At 63.5% G+C, this 13,803-nt stretch overlaps 1 protein-coding gene across 3 annotated transcripts; it reads right to left on the reverse strand.

Annotated features, from left to right (window-relative positions):
* Position 1: 1 nt before the first annotated feature.
* VWA7 (von Willebrand factor A domain containing 7) lies at positions 2-13,796 on the reverse strand. Of its 3 annotated transcripts, XM_089771711.1 has the most exons (17): positions 13,550-13,796; positions 12,040-12,270; positions 11,595-11,876; positions 10,501-10,597; positions 10,059-10,181; positions 9,230-9,428; positions 8,712-8,881; positions 8,464-8,576; positions 8,173-8,289; positions 7,111-7,290; positions 6,862-7,030; positions 6,621-6,773; positions 5,934-6,026; positions 5,401-5,687; positions 4,890-5,026; positions 4,323-4,491; positions 2-1,904 (listed from the first exon to the last, which is right to left on the reverse strand). In XM_089771711.1, the coding sequence occupies exons 2-17, from the start codon at positions 12,253-12,255 to the stop codon at positions 1,512-1,514; spliced, it is 2,898 nt and encodes a 965-aa protein (XP_089627837.1). In that variant the 5' UTR covers positions 12,256-12,270; positions 13,550-13,796; the 3' UTR covers positions 2-1,511. The 3 variants fall into 3 exon arrangements, with proteins under 3 accessions (XP_089627837.1, XP_089627839.1, XP_089627838.1); XM_089771713.1 differs by lacking the exon at positions 11,595-11,876; XM_089771712.1 differs by lacking the exon at positions 13,550-13,796 and having other exon boundaries at positions 12,040-12,507.
* Positions 13,797-13,803: the final 7 nt, after the last annotated feature.

Below are 13,803 nucleotides of genomic sequence, written 5' to 3' on the forward strand. Positions count from 1 at the left end.
ATTTAGCTTCACCTTTTTATTCAGTGCCCCGTTCCTGAGCCAGCTAAGCCCTGACCCAGGGCTGGGTGGAAGCCGGCACCCCCTAGAGGGAAAAAGCCCCGTGTCCCAGTGTGACAGATCGGAATCGAAACTCGCCTCCTCTGCTGCTTTATCCATTTTCTTTATTTACATCAGGCTAATTTTCACAAGCTTTGTTATCTTTAAACCCCCATCCCCCCAATAATTAGCACAAACATCCGTGCCCCAAACCCGACTTAAAATCATAACCCAGAAATACCAGAATTACCCGCAATAAAAACAAGCCAAAAACTGATTCACAGCATGGAAATAACGAGCCAAAAACTATACAGCCCAGCCGCACCTCTGCCAAAAGTGGGGAAACAGGCTTACCCCACCTTCCATAAGTAAGATCCTAGCCCCCGTAGTGCCAGGCGCTGTATGGACCCCGCTGCACGCCACCTACACCCAGACATTGGACCGTTTCAGCTTTGAAAGACTTCGACAGATCAAAGCATGGGAAACTGAGGCACAGACAGGAAAAGGGACTGGCCCAGCAGAGACAGGAAGTGTACCCAACAGACCTGATTGGTGAGTTCGAATCCTGCCCCCAGGACTGAGAGACCCAGACCTCTATGAGTTCTCCTCACGCAGAGCATTGGTGCTGGGAAACTGAGGCAGGGGGTCACGTTAGTTCCCCCAAAGTTGGGATAAATCTATTTTTGGCTGTGAATGATTAGTATGTTGGGGTCAGCTCCTCGCAACCAGCCCGGTTCTGACTTCCTCACCCTGGGGTGCCGCTGTATGAGCCCCGTGAACCCCCAACCCCTCTCCCCACACAGACTCCACGGTGTCACCAGTCCCTTTTCTCCCAGCAGACCCAAGTGCAGCGGCAGAAAAGCTCAGCTGAGTGCTCTATCATAGAAGCCCATCCGAGAGCACCCTGTAGCAACAGCACACCCACCGGGGCGCAGTCCCGCCCGTCTCCACCAGAGGGCACGCCCACCGGGGCGCAGTCCCGCCCGTCTCCACCGGAGGGCACGCCCACCGGGGCGCAGTCCCGCCCGTCTCCACCGGAGGGCACGCCCACCGGGGCGCAGTCCCGCCCGTCTCCACCGGAGGGCACGCCCACCGGGGCGCAGTCCCGCCCGACTCCACCAGAGGGCACGCCCACCGGGGCGCAGTCCCGCCCGACTCCACCAGAGGGCACGCCCACCGGGGCGCAGTCCCGCCCGACTCCACCAGAGGGCACGCCCACTGGGGCGCAGTCCTGCCCGACTCCAGAGGGCACGCCCACCGGGGCGCAGTCCCGCCCGACTCCAGAGGGCACGCCCACCGGGGCGCAGTCCCGCCCGTCTCCACCAGAGGGCACGCCCACCAGGGCGCAGTCCCACCCGTCTCCACCAGAGGGCACGCCCACCGGGGCGCAGTCCCGCCCGTCTCCACCAGAGGGCACGCCCACCGGGGCGCAGTCCCGCCCGACTCCACCGGAGCCATGGGCTAGACTGGGTGCTCTACCAGAGCCACCCGCACCCAGGGGGCACCGTGTAGCCTCCGACCATGTGACCAACCAATGCTGCCACCCACCACCAGGGGGCGAGGGCCAGGTCCCCCACGCCGCCAGCAGGGGGCACCACCACTGGGCACCAATACTCCTCCCCCAGCTGATTGGTCACCAGGAGCTCCGCCTCCCGGGTGCAGCAGTCCGCGGAGAAGTTGGCCGTGACAGCCTCTCCATCCGGCCAGTGGGGCACGGCCACATCTCCGGCCAGCACCACCCCGACGCCGGCCCCATCCCAGATCCGCAGCCGGGCCGTCCAGCGGCGCTCGTGGCAGGGCGACCCCGGGAGGCCACAGGCCCCGGCCACCCCACTGACGTTGCAGAAAGGGGGCGGGTGATTCGGCACCTGCGGGAACAAAGCGCCAGGGTGGGCTGACAACCCCGAGAGACGCCGCGCACCGTCACAACTCCACACGGAGAATCTCCCCTCCCCTCCACGCGCCACCACCTGTTCCGGCTGTTTCATCTCCCTCCCCTTCACCCATTTTCTCCGCCCGCTGCTTCCCTAGCTCTCCAGAACGTCTCGGCCAAGTGGCTTGGCTGTGAATTGCCCCGTTTCCTATTCACGCACGCAACCTTAATTCACTCCTTCGCTTCCGCGGCTTCCTGCGCACCACCGACAGCGCGGCCTGGAACGGACCTCGGTTCACACGGGCCACTCCGAGGCTTTGCAAACAGCGTTTCCCTACTTGCGTGCGCTTTGCGGGACAGGGCTGAAATTCAACCTGATCCGGACGCACCGGAGAAGTGGGCGCAAGTCGATCGGGTGCAGTTGAATTAGGACAAACGCAAAAAGGAAGGAACCAATCCGTCTTGCACACAGAACGGGAAGCGACTGTCTAGGAAGGAGTCCGGCAGAAAGGGATCTAGGGGTGAGAGTGGCCCACAAGCTACATAGGAGTCAGCAGTGTGATGGGTGTTGCAAAAAAAGCCAACGTGATTCTGTGCTGTGAGCAAGACACGAGGAGTCGTTCTTCCGCTCGACTCTGCGCTGGTTGGAGGATTGTGTCCAGTTCTGGGCCCCGCATTTCAGGAAAGATGGGGAGAAATTGGAGAGGGTTCAAAGAGGAGCAAGAAAATGGATGAAAGGGCTAGAAAACGTGAGCTAGGAGGGAAGGCGGAAGGAATTGGGCTTGTTTAGTTTGGAGAGGAGAAGACCGAGAGGGGACAGGAGAGCGGTTTTCAAGCATCTAAAAGGGTGTTACAAGGAGGAGGGAGAAAACTTGTTCCCCTTGGCCTCTGAGGATAGAACAAGAAGCAAGGGGCTTAAACTGCAGCAAGGGAGGTTTAGGTTGGACATTAGGAAAAACTTCCTACCTGTCAGGGTGGTTAAACACTGGAATAAATTGCCCAGGGGGGTTGTGGAATCCCCATCCCTGGAGATATTGAAGAGCAGGTCGGACAGACGCCTGTTGGGGACGGTCTAGATCCGTGTTTCTCAACCAGTGGTACGAGGACCCTTCGGGGTACTTGAGAGAAGTCTGGGGGGGTCCATCAACAACTGACATTTGGAGAAACCGGATTATTTTTGCACCCCAAAATTTCATCACCTGCCCGGCTACGATTCCCGTACTTTAGCGCATATAGCCCGTGGGTTGTGTGTGTTTTTACAAACCCTACACCCCAGCCCCATGCGGGATGTACTCAGCTGCGGCGCATACAATATTTTTTTTATCCACCCGGTGAGTTCCTGCGCAGCCTCCAGCCTCCGGGCGGGCAGTGCTCATCCCCTTGGTTCCCACGCAGACGCAAGAACCAGTGGGATGAGCGCTCCCCACGCCCGGAGGCTGCACAGGACCCAGGGCATTTAGGCTGGCTAATTCCCGCCTGCTTGCCTTCCCGGCACTGTAAATCAGCTAATATCCCCAGCACAGTTTGAAAGAAAAGTCTTGTAAACCCTGCGGGTTATACTCATGCGCGGGGTATACAAGAGCTTTTTTACCCCATTCGGAAAAACGGCGGAGTATATTCGGGTGCAGGGTATATTTGCTCAACTACAGCAAGTTGCTTAAACAAACGTGTTGCAGTGGTCGAAAGAAAATCGTGTGCGTCTGAAAACTAGGTACTGCGGGTATTTTTTTTTTAAGGGGTATTTATTTGGGGGTTTTGAAAAAGGGGAACTTTATTAAAAAAAGGTTGAGAAACACCAATCTAGACGGCGCTTGGTCCCGCCATGACGGCCGGGGGCGGGACTGGATGCCTCTCGAGGTCGATTCCAGTTTTACACCCACAACTCAAAGCTTTGGGAAAACGTCACGTCCCTGCTTTTCCGAGCACCACTCTTCGGCGTTCGGTTCCCTCTCACACTAGGGGAAACGCACGACGTCCCTTTGAACATTTAATTCCCCGAGTTCTGTGCCGGCCAATCGCCACATTTTAATTTCCCTCATTTTATACTGATGCGTCGCAACTTGAGGAGGCTAAATTGCAACGCCTCGTCTTAACGATTCCCCACATTTTGTGCCGGGTAATCACCAGGCATGTGACATTTTAATTGCCTGCATTTGATACTAACGATTTGCAGCTTCAGGAGGCTAAATTTCAATGTCTCGTCTTAGCGATTCCCCGAGTTCGGGGAGTGTTTCATAACTCACAGCGACTGACCGGAAACCAATCGCCTGCCCCTGGGCCCCAGACCCACAACGGTTTGGGCCTTTCCTCGCGTTGGGGCTTCGCTGAACGACCCACCGAGTCCAGGCCTTGTTTCCCCGGGGGTTTTATCGCCGGCGCGTCGCTGCCCCCTGCTGGCGCCCCCTGGACTCACCGGCGGCCGAGGCCCCACGAGCAGCTGGAGGAAGGCGAAGATGGCAGCCCCGGCGGGGGCCAGCGGCTCGGCCCGGAGGGTGACGGTGATGGCCGAGCCGGGGCTGGCGCTGTCGGGCACCTGCAGGGTAATGACGCCCGTCGCCGTCTGGTTCCGGCCCAGCTGCAGCCTGCAAGAGAGACAGGGCCGTGGGCGTGTCGGCGGGACGGACAGAAGGACTCGGAGAGCTGGGGCAAGGAGGGACAGACAGACAGACAGACCCACCCAGGGAGCCAGAGGAAGGAGGGAGGGACAGACAGACAGACCCACCCAGGGAGCCACACGACAGACAGACAGACCCGCCCAGGGAGCCAGAGGAAGGAGGGACGGACAGACAGACCCGCCCAGGGAGCCAGAGGAAGGAGGGACGGACAGACAGACCCGTCCAGGGAGCCAGAGGAAGGAGGGACGGACAGACAGACCCGTCCAGGGAGCCAGAGGAAGGAGGGACGGACAGTCTGGCAGCCAAGCAGACAGACAGACGGAGGGAGGGATGGATGGACGGACAGGGCCCCCCCAGGGCGTTACCGTGGGCTGGAGACGCTGAGGGGGAACGCGGGGTCACTGCTGGCGGCCAGGCCCAGCTCCCGTGGCGACTCGGGGTTCCAGACCCGCCAGGCCACGGCCCCCGCCTGCCCCGGCACCAGGGGCCCGGCGCTGCTCAGCTGGGGGAGGGGAAAAACGAGGCGAGTTGGGCTCGGGGGGTACCGCAGGTGCCCCCCACACACAGCACGGCACCCACAGAGCTCCCCACCCCCCTCCCTGCAGCCCAGCGCCCCCCCAGTTCTCCACCCCCTCCCTGCAGCTCAGCGCCCCCCCAAGAGTCCCCCCAAGCTCCCCACCCCCCTTCCTGCAGCCCAGCGCCCCCCCAGTTCTCCACCCCCTCCCTGCAGCTCAGCGCCCCCCCAAGAGTCCCCCCAAGCTCCCCACCCCCCTTCCTGCAGCCCAGCGCCCCCCCAGTTCTCCACCCCCTCCCTGCAGCCCAGTACCCCCCAACCCGCCCTGTTCCTCCCTGCAGCCCAGCGCTCCCAGCACCGACCTGCAGCAGGAACCCCACGGCCGTGCTGACTTGGGGGGCGGGTCTCTCCACGCGCTGGCCCTGGGCGTCCGAGCCCCGCAGGATCAGAGCAAAGTCCCCCGGGGGCAGGTCCGGGGGCAGAGCCGTGGCAAATAGCCCCGACCCCGGGGCCACCTCCTGCAGCGGCAGCTCCGTGCCCAGCCGCTGGCCCGTCCGGGGGTCAGCCAGCTCCACCGCCTCCATCCGCACCGCGCCCTCGCCCGGCCGGGCCAGCCCCGTCCCGGCCACCACCAGCCACAGCGGCAGCCCTGTCGGGGCAGAACCGGAGCCAAGTTCAAGCCCCGCCACGTGACCAGCCCCGGCCGCGGCGGATCCCCAAGCCCTCCGCTCCGATGCGGCTACTTCTGGGGCGGGGCACTGAGGGGAACAGCCACACAGAACGGCACCGGGCGGCCGCTCCCCCAGCTCAGCCCGCCACCCTGCCCGAACCCTGGGGCAATGGGGCAGCCCTGCCTGCCAGGGGAGCCCCCCAGATCCTCCCCCCCAGCTCGTACCTCTCACAGGGTGACCGTCCAGCTTGAAGAGGCCGGGATGGCGCCCCTCGGTGGGTACCGCGAAGTAGTACAGGAAATCCAGGGAGCTCTGGCCTGGGAACAGAGCAAGGAGGCCCCATTAGATGGGGGGCCCATTCCCCCCCCCCCCCCGAGCCAGTCAGGCCCTGTCCTGAGGCCGGGTGGGAGAGCACTGGCGTTTGTTCTGGCATTGGCATGGTTTGGGTTTGTTATTGTAGGGCCTAATCAAAGTGGTGGTCTCCTGTTAGTGTTATTTCATCTTCAATAGAGTGGTAAGTTCTTGTAGGGCCTACTGAAAGCACTGGTGTTTGTATAGGTGCTGGCATGGCTTGGGTTTGTTATTGTAGGTCCTACTCAAAGCGATCTTCTTGCTTGGGTGTTATTTCATTTTTAGTAGAGCGGTTAGTTCTTGTAGGGCCTACTGAAAGCACTGGGGTTTGTTTTAGCGCTGGCATGGCTTTGGCTTGTTATTGTAGGGCCTACCCAAAACGGTGGGCTTGTTTTGGGGTTATGTCATCTTTAGTAGAGTGATTAGTTATTGCAGGGCCTACTGAAAGCACTGGCGTTTGTCTGGCTTTGGTTTGTTATTGTAGGGCCTACTCAAAGCGGTGTTGTTATTCCGGGGCGTTACTCCCAGCCCCTCCCCCCCGGGGTTCCCCCTTCCCTCACCTCGCACGTGGACCGAGTAGTCGCCCTGCGCCCACACCTCCAGGGTCCAGCGGCCGGCGGGCGGGCGGGGTCGCAGCTCGAGCCGGTGGAGCGTCCCGAGCCGAACGCTGGCCCCCAGGGAGCCGTGGGGGGCGGCCGAGGTCTGGGAGGCCCCTGCGGGGAGAAGGGGAGGGTGGGCGGAGGCCGGGAGACCGGCTCCCTCGCCCCTGCTGGGGGGGAGCGTGTCCCCCCCGCCGCTCACCCGTGGGGTCCCGCAGCCGGAAGGCGCCGACAGCCCCCTGGACAGTCACCACGGCCCCGTCCACCCGGCTGTCCAGCCAGAAGCCGTGGCTCTCCCAGGCGGCCCTCTTCCTCCGGCCCGGCCCCCCAGGGCCCGGCCCAGCCCCCTTCTGGTACCGGAACAGGGTCACCTGCGAACACACGGCCCCCAGGGTCAGCGCCGGCCCGGCCGCCGGGGTCCCCGGCCCCCGCGCCGCCCCCCGGGCCTCACCGAGGACGCCGTGGCCTCGCCGAGGACGCCGGCCACCTCCCGGATGTGGGCGTTGTCGGTGAAGATGGCCTGGCCCCCGGAGCCGCGGGCCAGGGCCACGTAGAGGTCGAAGCGGTCGGCCGCCAGCACCTCCCGCCTCGCCCGCTGCCTGGAGGGGTCCTCCGTGATCAGGAACGTCACCTCGCGGGGCAAAACCGAGAGCGTGAGGCAGCGGCGGTGCTGCGCTGGGTTGCTGCGTTATTGTAGGGCCTACTCTAAGGCCTGGCATGGGTTTAGATTGTTATTGTGGGGTGGTTTGTTATTGTAGGGCCTACTGAAAGCACTGGATGGTGTTGGTTTGTCACTGTAGGGCCTACTCAAAGCATGGTTTGTTACTGAAATCTTTAGTGGGGTGGTTCGTTATCGTAGGGCCTACTCTAAGGACTGGCATGGGTTTAGATTGTTACTGTATGTTTAATCCTTGGTGGGGTAGTTTGTTATTGTAGGGCCTACTCAAAGCTCTGGATTGTTTTGGATTGTCATTGTAGAGGACCTGCTCAAAGCACTGGGATGGTTTTCATTTGTTATTGTAGGGCCTACCTAAGCACTGGAACGGTTTTGGTTTGTTATTGTAGGGCCTACTCGAAGCATGGTTTGTTAATACAACTTTAGTGGGGTGGTTTGTTATTGTAGGGCCTAGTGAAAGCTCTGGTGTTTGTTTTGGCACAGGCATGGTTTTGGTTTGTTAGTGTAGGGCCTACTCAAAGTACTAACGTGGTTATGGTTCGCTATTTAACACAGGATGAATTCGAGTGCGTGTTATATCCGGGCCTAAAAAACCCGCTTTTGTCCTTGTGGTTCCCTGTGGCAAGGCAGGTTTGTTATGGTAGGGCCTACCAAAAGCGCTCTCCTTGTTTCGATTTCTCACGTTTCTCCGCGAGGACGGTTTGTTATTGCAGGGCCTCCCACAAGTCCGGCGTCGCGTCGCTGTATCGTTTCCCCTTGGCACCGCCGCTTTGTTATTGTAGGGTCTCCGGGGGGGGGGGGGGGGGATTTGTTTGGGTAGGGTCTCCCTCTGCTCACCTTGCACCGGCGCTCCTGGATCAAGGCCTCCACGCTGTCCCGGAGGTGGGCGTCCTTCGCCGAGGCATCCGTGAAGACGAAGATCTCCGACAGGGGGGGCGAATGCAGCAGGGCCAGCTGTGGGGGGGGAGGGCAGAGAGATGCTCGGGGGGGGCAGCGTGGGGGAGGGGGTGAGAGCTGGGGTGTGGCGAAGAGGGGAAGGAAATCGGGGGATCAGATGGGGGTAACAGAGGGCTAAAAAGCAGGGGGGCTGGGGGAGCAGGATGGGGGGGCGATGGGGGGCCCCGGTACCTGCAAGGCCGACAGACACATCTCGGGCTCGTCCCCCCCAGCCAGGGGGCTGATCGAATCCAGCAGCCGCAGGAACTCGTCCGGGTCGTTCGTCTTGTGCACTGGCCCAAAGCCTGAGAGGGGGAAACTGAGGCAGGGAGGCGGGGAAACCGAGGCAGGGTCCAACGCCAGTTGCCCTAAATCTCGCTCCCCCCCACTCCCCGGCCTGCCAGCCCCCCCCCAGTCGTTCTGAGCCCCCCCCCACGCACCAGGGTCGTGGAAGGGCACCAGCAGGTAGGCGTCGGGCTCCCAGGGGCCACCGAGCCGGCGGGAGACGAGGGCCCGGGCCTGCAGCCGGGCGGCGCTGATCTCTTCCCCCATGCTGCCCGTGGTGTCCACCACCAGGCTGAGCCCCGCGCCGGAGCCGGCCTCCAGCATCCTGCGGGGAGGGAGGCGCCGTCAGTATCGGGGCCCGTACCCCCCCCCGGGGCCACCCCCCCGGCCAGGGCAGGAAGGAGTGCACGGGGGGGCGGGGCGGGGGAATCACCCCAGATCCAGGGGAAGGGGGGGGGGGGAGGATGTGACCCTGGATCTGGGGAGGGACCAGGTTGGGGGGGGAGGGAGAGACCGTGACCCCAGATCCAGGTGCAGAGGGACCAGGGGGAACGTGACCCCGGATCTCGGGAGGGACCAGGCTGGGGGGGTAGTGACCCCAGATCTGGGGGCGGGGGAGGGAGACCAGGCCAGGACGGGGGAAGTGACCCCGCCCCCCCCCCCGGCCCGTCACCTGAGGAAGCGCCGGTCGTGGGCCAGGTCCCGGCGCAGCTGGCGCAGGAAGAGGACGGAGGCCTCGCGGGCCAGGCCGGCCGCGGCCCTGTGCAGATAGTGGTGGGGCGAGAAGAGGGGGGACGAGCTGTCCTTGTTCACCCCCCCTTGGGGCTCCTGCAGGCGGCTGCCGTCAAACTGCCCCCCATGGCTGCACTTCCCTGCGGGGGGGCACAGAGTGGGGGGGCCCCGTCAGCCTGGACCCCTAAATCTCCCCCCGCACTCCCAACCCTCCTGCGAAAAATCGCCCCCTCTTCTTCCCCCCACCCTGGGGTCACCCTCTGACCCAACCCTGCTCCCCTCACACCTGTCCCCCCAAAACTATTGGGGTCCCCTGACTCCCCCAACCTGGGGCAGCTGCCTCAATTGCCTTCGTGTCCCCCACAAAATATTGGGGTCCCCTTTTTGCCCCCCAATTCACCCCAAGCCGCATGGCATTTGTTGCCCACAGCAGCACCCCTGAAAATTACTGGGGTCCTGCCGTCTGCCCCCCCAACCTAGCCAGGACTCCCAGCAAGCTCCAGATCCCCAGACATCGGCGAACCCCCTTAAAATCCCTCCCAGCGGCCTCAGCACTCACCCCACATGCACCCCAAAATCCGTAGCTCTTCACCCCACCTGAGCCCTTCCCTTGGGGGGTCACAGCCTGCCTTTGTCCCCCCCAATCATGGCCGTGCCTATAAAATATCGGGGTGCCAAGCTCTCCCACCCCCAGAGTGGGGAGAAATCAGAGAGAAACGGGGAAGAGGTGGGGAACAGCCTCCCCAAAACCAGCCCCCCCAGAGCCATACCGGGCGGTTTCTCTGCCTCGGTGCCGAAATACCCGCTGGTGAGCAGCCCGCGTGGCCAGAGCGAGTCCAGGAGGTTCCCCTCGCACGTCCACCCGACACAGGGCCGGCACGTCGGGTCGTCGGCTGCGGGAGAGACGGGGAAAAGGGGAAGGGGGGGCCCGAAAGCGGATCTGGCCGGATGCCTGGGTCCCATCCTCAAAGCCCACCCTGCCCTCGGACGCTGTGCCGCCCCGTGCCTCAGTTTCCCCAGGAGAAAGAGACCGGGAATTTCTTAGCCAGGTGGGGTCCCGATCTTGGCGGCTAACAGCTGCAGGGAACCCGCCCCACAACCACAAGCGGGTTACGGGGAAACCCCCCCATTGGCGGGGTAGCCCCCCCGGGGCTCTCCGGAGAAAGGGGCAGGGGCGGGCGAGGGTCCCAGGGCCGGGCAGGGGGCTGGTACCTCTGGCGATGGAGCCCAGCACGCGGCCGGGTTGGAGCAGGTCCGGGTGGATCGTGCTGTGTCCTAGTTCAATCCAGTTGGTGTGGCTGTAGAAATCCTGCGGGGGGGAGGAGAGAGGGATGGACGGACCATGAGCCGATTGGCCCAATAGGTCACGCGTCTGGGCCCCCGCCCGCCCCCCGGGCCAGACCCGGGGCCGTGAAGCACGGGAGAGAGATGGATGGAAGGGGTCGAGTGGGGCGAGATGGCTGGTTGGACAGACGGACCGGGATGGAGCGGGCCGGACGCACAGATACACACATCTCCGGGGGGAGAGGAGGAGGGAGGAACAAGGCCGAGATGAGGGGGTGGCAGGGACAGATGGCCGGAGACAGACAGACAGGTAAGCCAGACAGAATCACCAGAGGGCTGGGGCGACAGACGGACAGACAGCCCAGATGGACAGGGAGGGGCCAGAGATGGCTGGAGGCAGAGACAGACAGCTAGACGGGTGTAGAGACAGACAGACTAACAGGATGGGTGGATGAGGACAAAGATGGACAGACAAGGCAGAGACAGACGGCTAGACGGGGGCAGAGACAGACGGCTAGACGGGGGCAGAGACAGACGGCTAGACAACGGACGGACAGAGCAGAGCCAGACGGGCAGACTGGATGGGTGGCCAGGGAGCCAGACGGCTAGACGGGGGCAGAGCCAGACGGGGGCAGAGCCAGACGGCTAGACAGATGGCTAGACGGGGGCAGAGACAGACGGCTAGACGGGGGCAGACGGCTAGACAACGGACGGACAGAGCAGAGCCAGACGGGCAGACTGGGTGGGTGGCCAGGGATGAAGATGGACAGGAGGAGCAGAGACAGACGGCTAGACAGGGCAGAGACAGACGGCTAGACAGACGGACGGGGCAGAGACAGATGGCTAGACGGGGCAGAGACAGACGGCTAGACGGACGGACGGGGCAGAGCCAGACGGGCAGACCGGGTGGGTGGCCAGGGACGAAGATGGACAGGAGGGGATGCGAAAGGGAGCAGAGACAGACGGACGGTTCGGGTGGGCAGACAGACCGACACCTGGGCCCGGTGGGGGCAGGGGCTCACCTGCAGGGAGTGGAGGAGCTGGCCGAGGCGCCGGCGGGCCAGGGGGTAGAGCTCGGCGCCCAGGGCCTCCAGCACCTCCCGGCGGGCGCGGAGCAGCCAGGCCCCGCCCGCCCGCAGCCGCTCGCTGTCGAAGTGCAGCACCGGGTCGTCCCGCGCCGGCGGCACGAAGTCCAGCGCCGCGTTGGCGTTGGCCACCTCGGCCAGCGCCGCCCGGAACCGCCGGGCCGACACCCCCGGCCCGTAGTAGGCGGCAAACACCTCGTCCGCCAGCAGGGGCCGGCCCTGGGGGAAGAGCGGCCCTGAGACACCGGAGCCCGGGGATCCCAGGGACGCCGGAGCCTAGAGACACCAGAGCCTGGGGATCCCAAGGATGCCGGAGCTCAGGATCACCAGCTTCAGCCACCTGGGGCGGGGGACAGGATGCGGGGCAAGGGTCCCAGCTCACCTGGAGCCGCTCGAGGGCGAGGCGCCCGCCCTGGGGGGCCGGCAGGTCCCGGAGCAGCTCCAGCGTGGCGTTGAGCAGGGCCTCCTCCGTCAGGTCCTGGTGGGTGATGGAGCCCCAGGCCAGGGACATGGCCCGGGACCAGATGTTGGGGAAGAAGCCCAGGGCCCCGCAGGGCAGCAGGAGCAGCAGGGGCAGGGCCCAGAGAGGGGGCCCCATGGCGGGAACATGGAGCTGTGGGGAGCAAAGGGTTAAGCAGGGGCAGCCCCCCCCCCCGCTCCCTGCGTGGGCCCCCCCTTATCTCTGTGGAGCAGCAGGGTGGAGACGGAGGGCGGGGCCCTGGGGGAGGAACCCGCCTGGACTCCGGGGTCCTCGCTCCTCCCCCTGCAACACACACAGCCCCCCTCCCCCCGCCAGACCCACAAGTGGGGGCCCTGCCCCTCAGCTCAGCCTGGCCTGCAGGAAACCCCCAATTCTCCCCCCCCCCCCATTGGCTGGGACTGAACAACACCCCCACACACACAGTGTGTCGCACTCACACAACCAGCAACTCGCCTGCACTCCCGAGACAACACACGCCACAGCCAGACCCTCACACTGCCTAGAGACGCACAACACACCCCTTCCAGCGCCACACCACCACCTAGAGACAACACAACACACGCACCTTCCAGAGACCCACAACGCCAACAGCACAACACACCACTATCTAGTTCTACAGACACCTGCACATCAGAGACCCACAACTCCAGCGTCACAACACACCACCACCTCAAGACACACACCTGCAAACACACACACGTTCTAGAGACCCACAACTCCAGCACTACAACAAACACACCACCATCCAGAGACACCTGCACACAACACCCCACTGCACACCAGAGACCCATAACACACACACCACCTCAGGAGACACAATTGCACACAACACATCTTCCAGAGACGTCTTCCTGCACACAACACCCCACTGCACACCAGAGACCCATAACAAACACACCACCTCAGGAGACACAATTGCACACAACACACATCTTCCAGAGACTCACAACTCCAGCACTACAACACACACCACAAACACCTCCTAGACAGACAATAGCCACACCCCACCACTCCCAGAGATACACACCACCAGAACACATGACAACACTCCTCCTAGGGGCACACAACCCCCCCACCCCACCACATTCAAGCCCCTGGAAACACGAACACAACCCATGACAACACAAACGCACAGAACCCTCCCCCTACACCGCATGTCACAACCCCGCATGCACCTATAGACAATCTCACACACACACACCCCACCCCCAGACCAAGTGTAACACAACCCCCCCCCCACGCCTGGGTCCCCTCCCTCCAGCTGGCCAAAACCCACAGACCTCAGACCCCCCCCATAGGTCCCCACGCCCGGACCCAACCCCGATCTCCCAGGGACCAGCCCCACTGCAGAGCCCCTGCCCCATCACCCCCACCCCCCCCCCGCCCTGACACCGCGCGGGGCTCTCCCTACCTGGCTGGCCCTGGCCTCCAGTGGCTTGTCTCCCTCCCCGCTTTTGCCCCCTTTCAGGACAGACCCCCCCACACCCAGCTCCCGGCAAGGCAGCCGGAGGCAGGAGAGAGAGAGGAGGAGGGGCCAGGCCAGGCCACGCCCCTCTGTGGTTGAGGGGGGCCGCCTGGGAGAGGGAACTCCCACTGGGGGAAACTGAGGCACCAAGCCAGGGAGGTGCTCCGAGCCCCTCTCCAGTCCCTGCTGTAACCCACCAG

This window comes from Pelodiscus sinensis, chromosome 19, assembly GCF_052426305.1.
Source record: "Pelodiscus sinensis isolate ZL-2025 chromosome 19, ASM5242630v1, whole genome shotgun sequence".
Classification (NCBI taxonomy): domain Eukaryota; kingdom Metazoa; phylum Chordata; order Testudines; family Trionychidae; genus Pelodiscus; species Pelodiscus sinensis.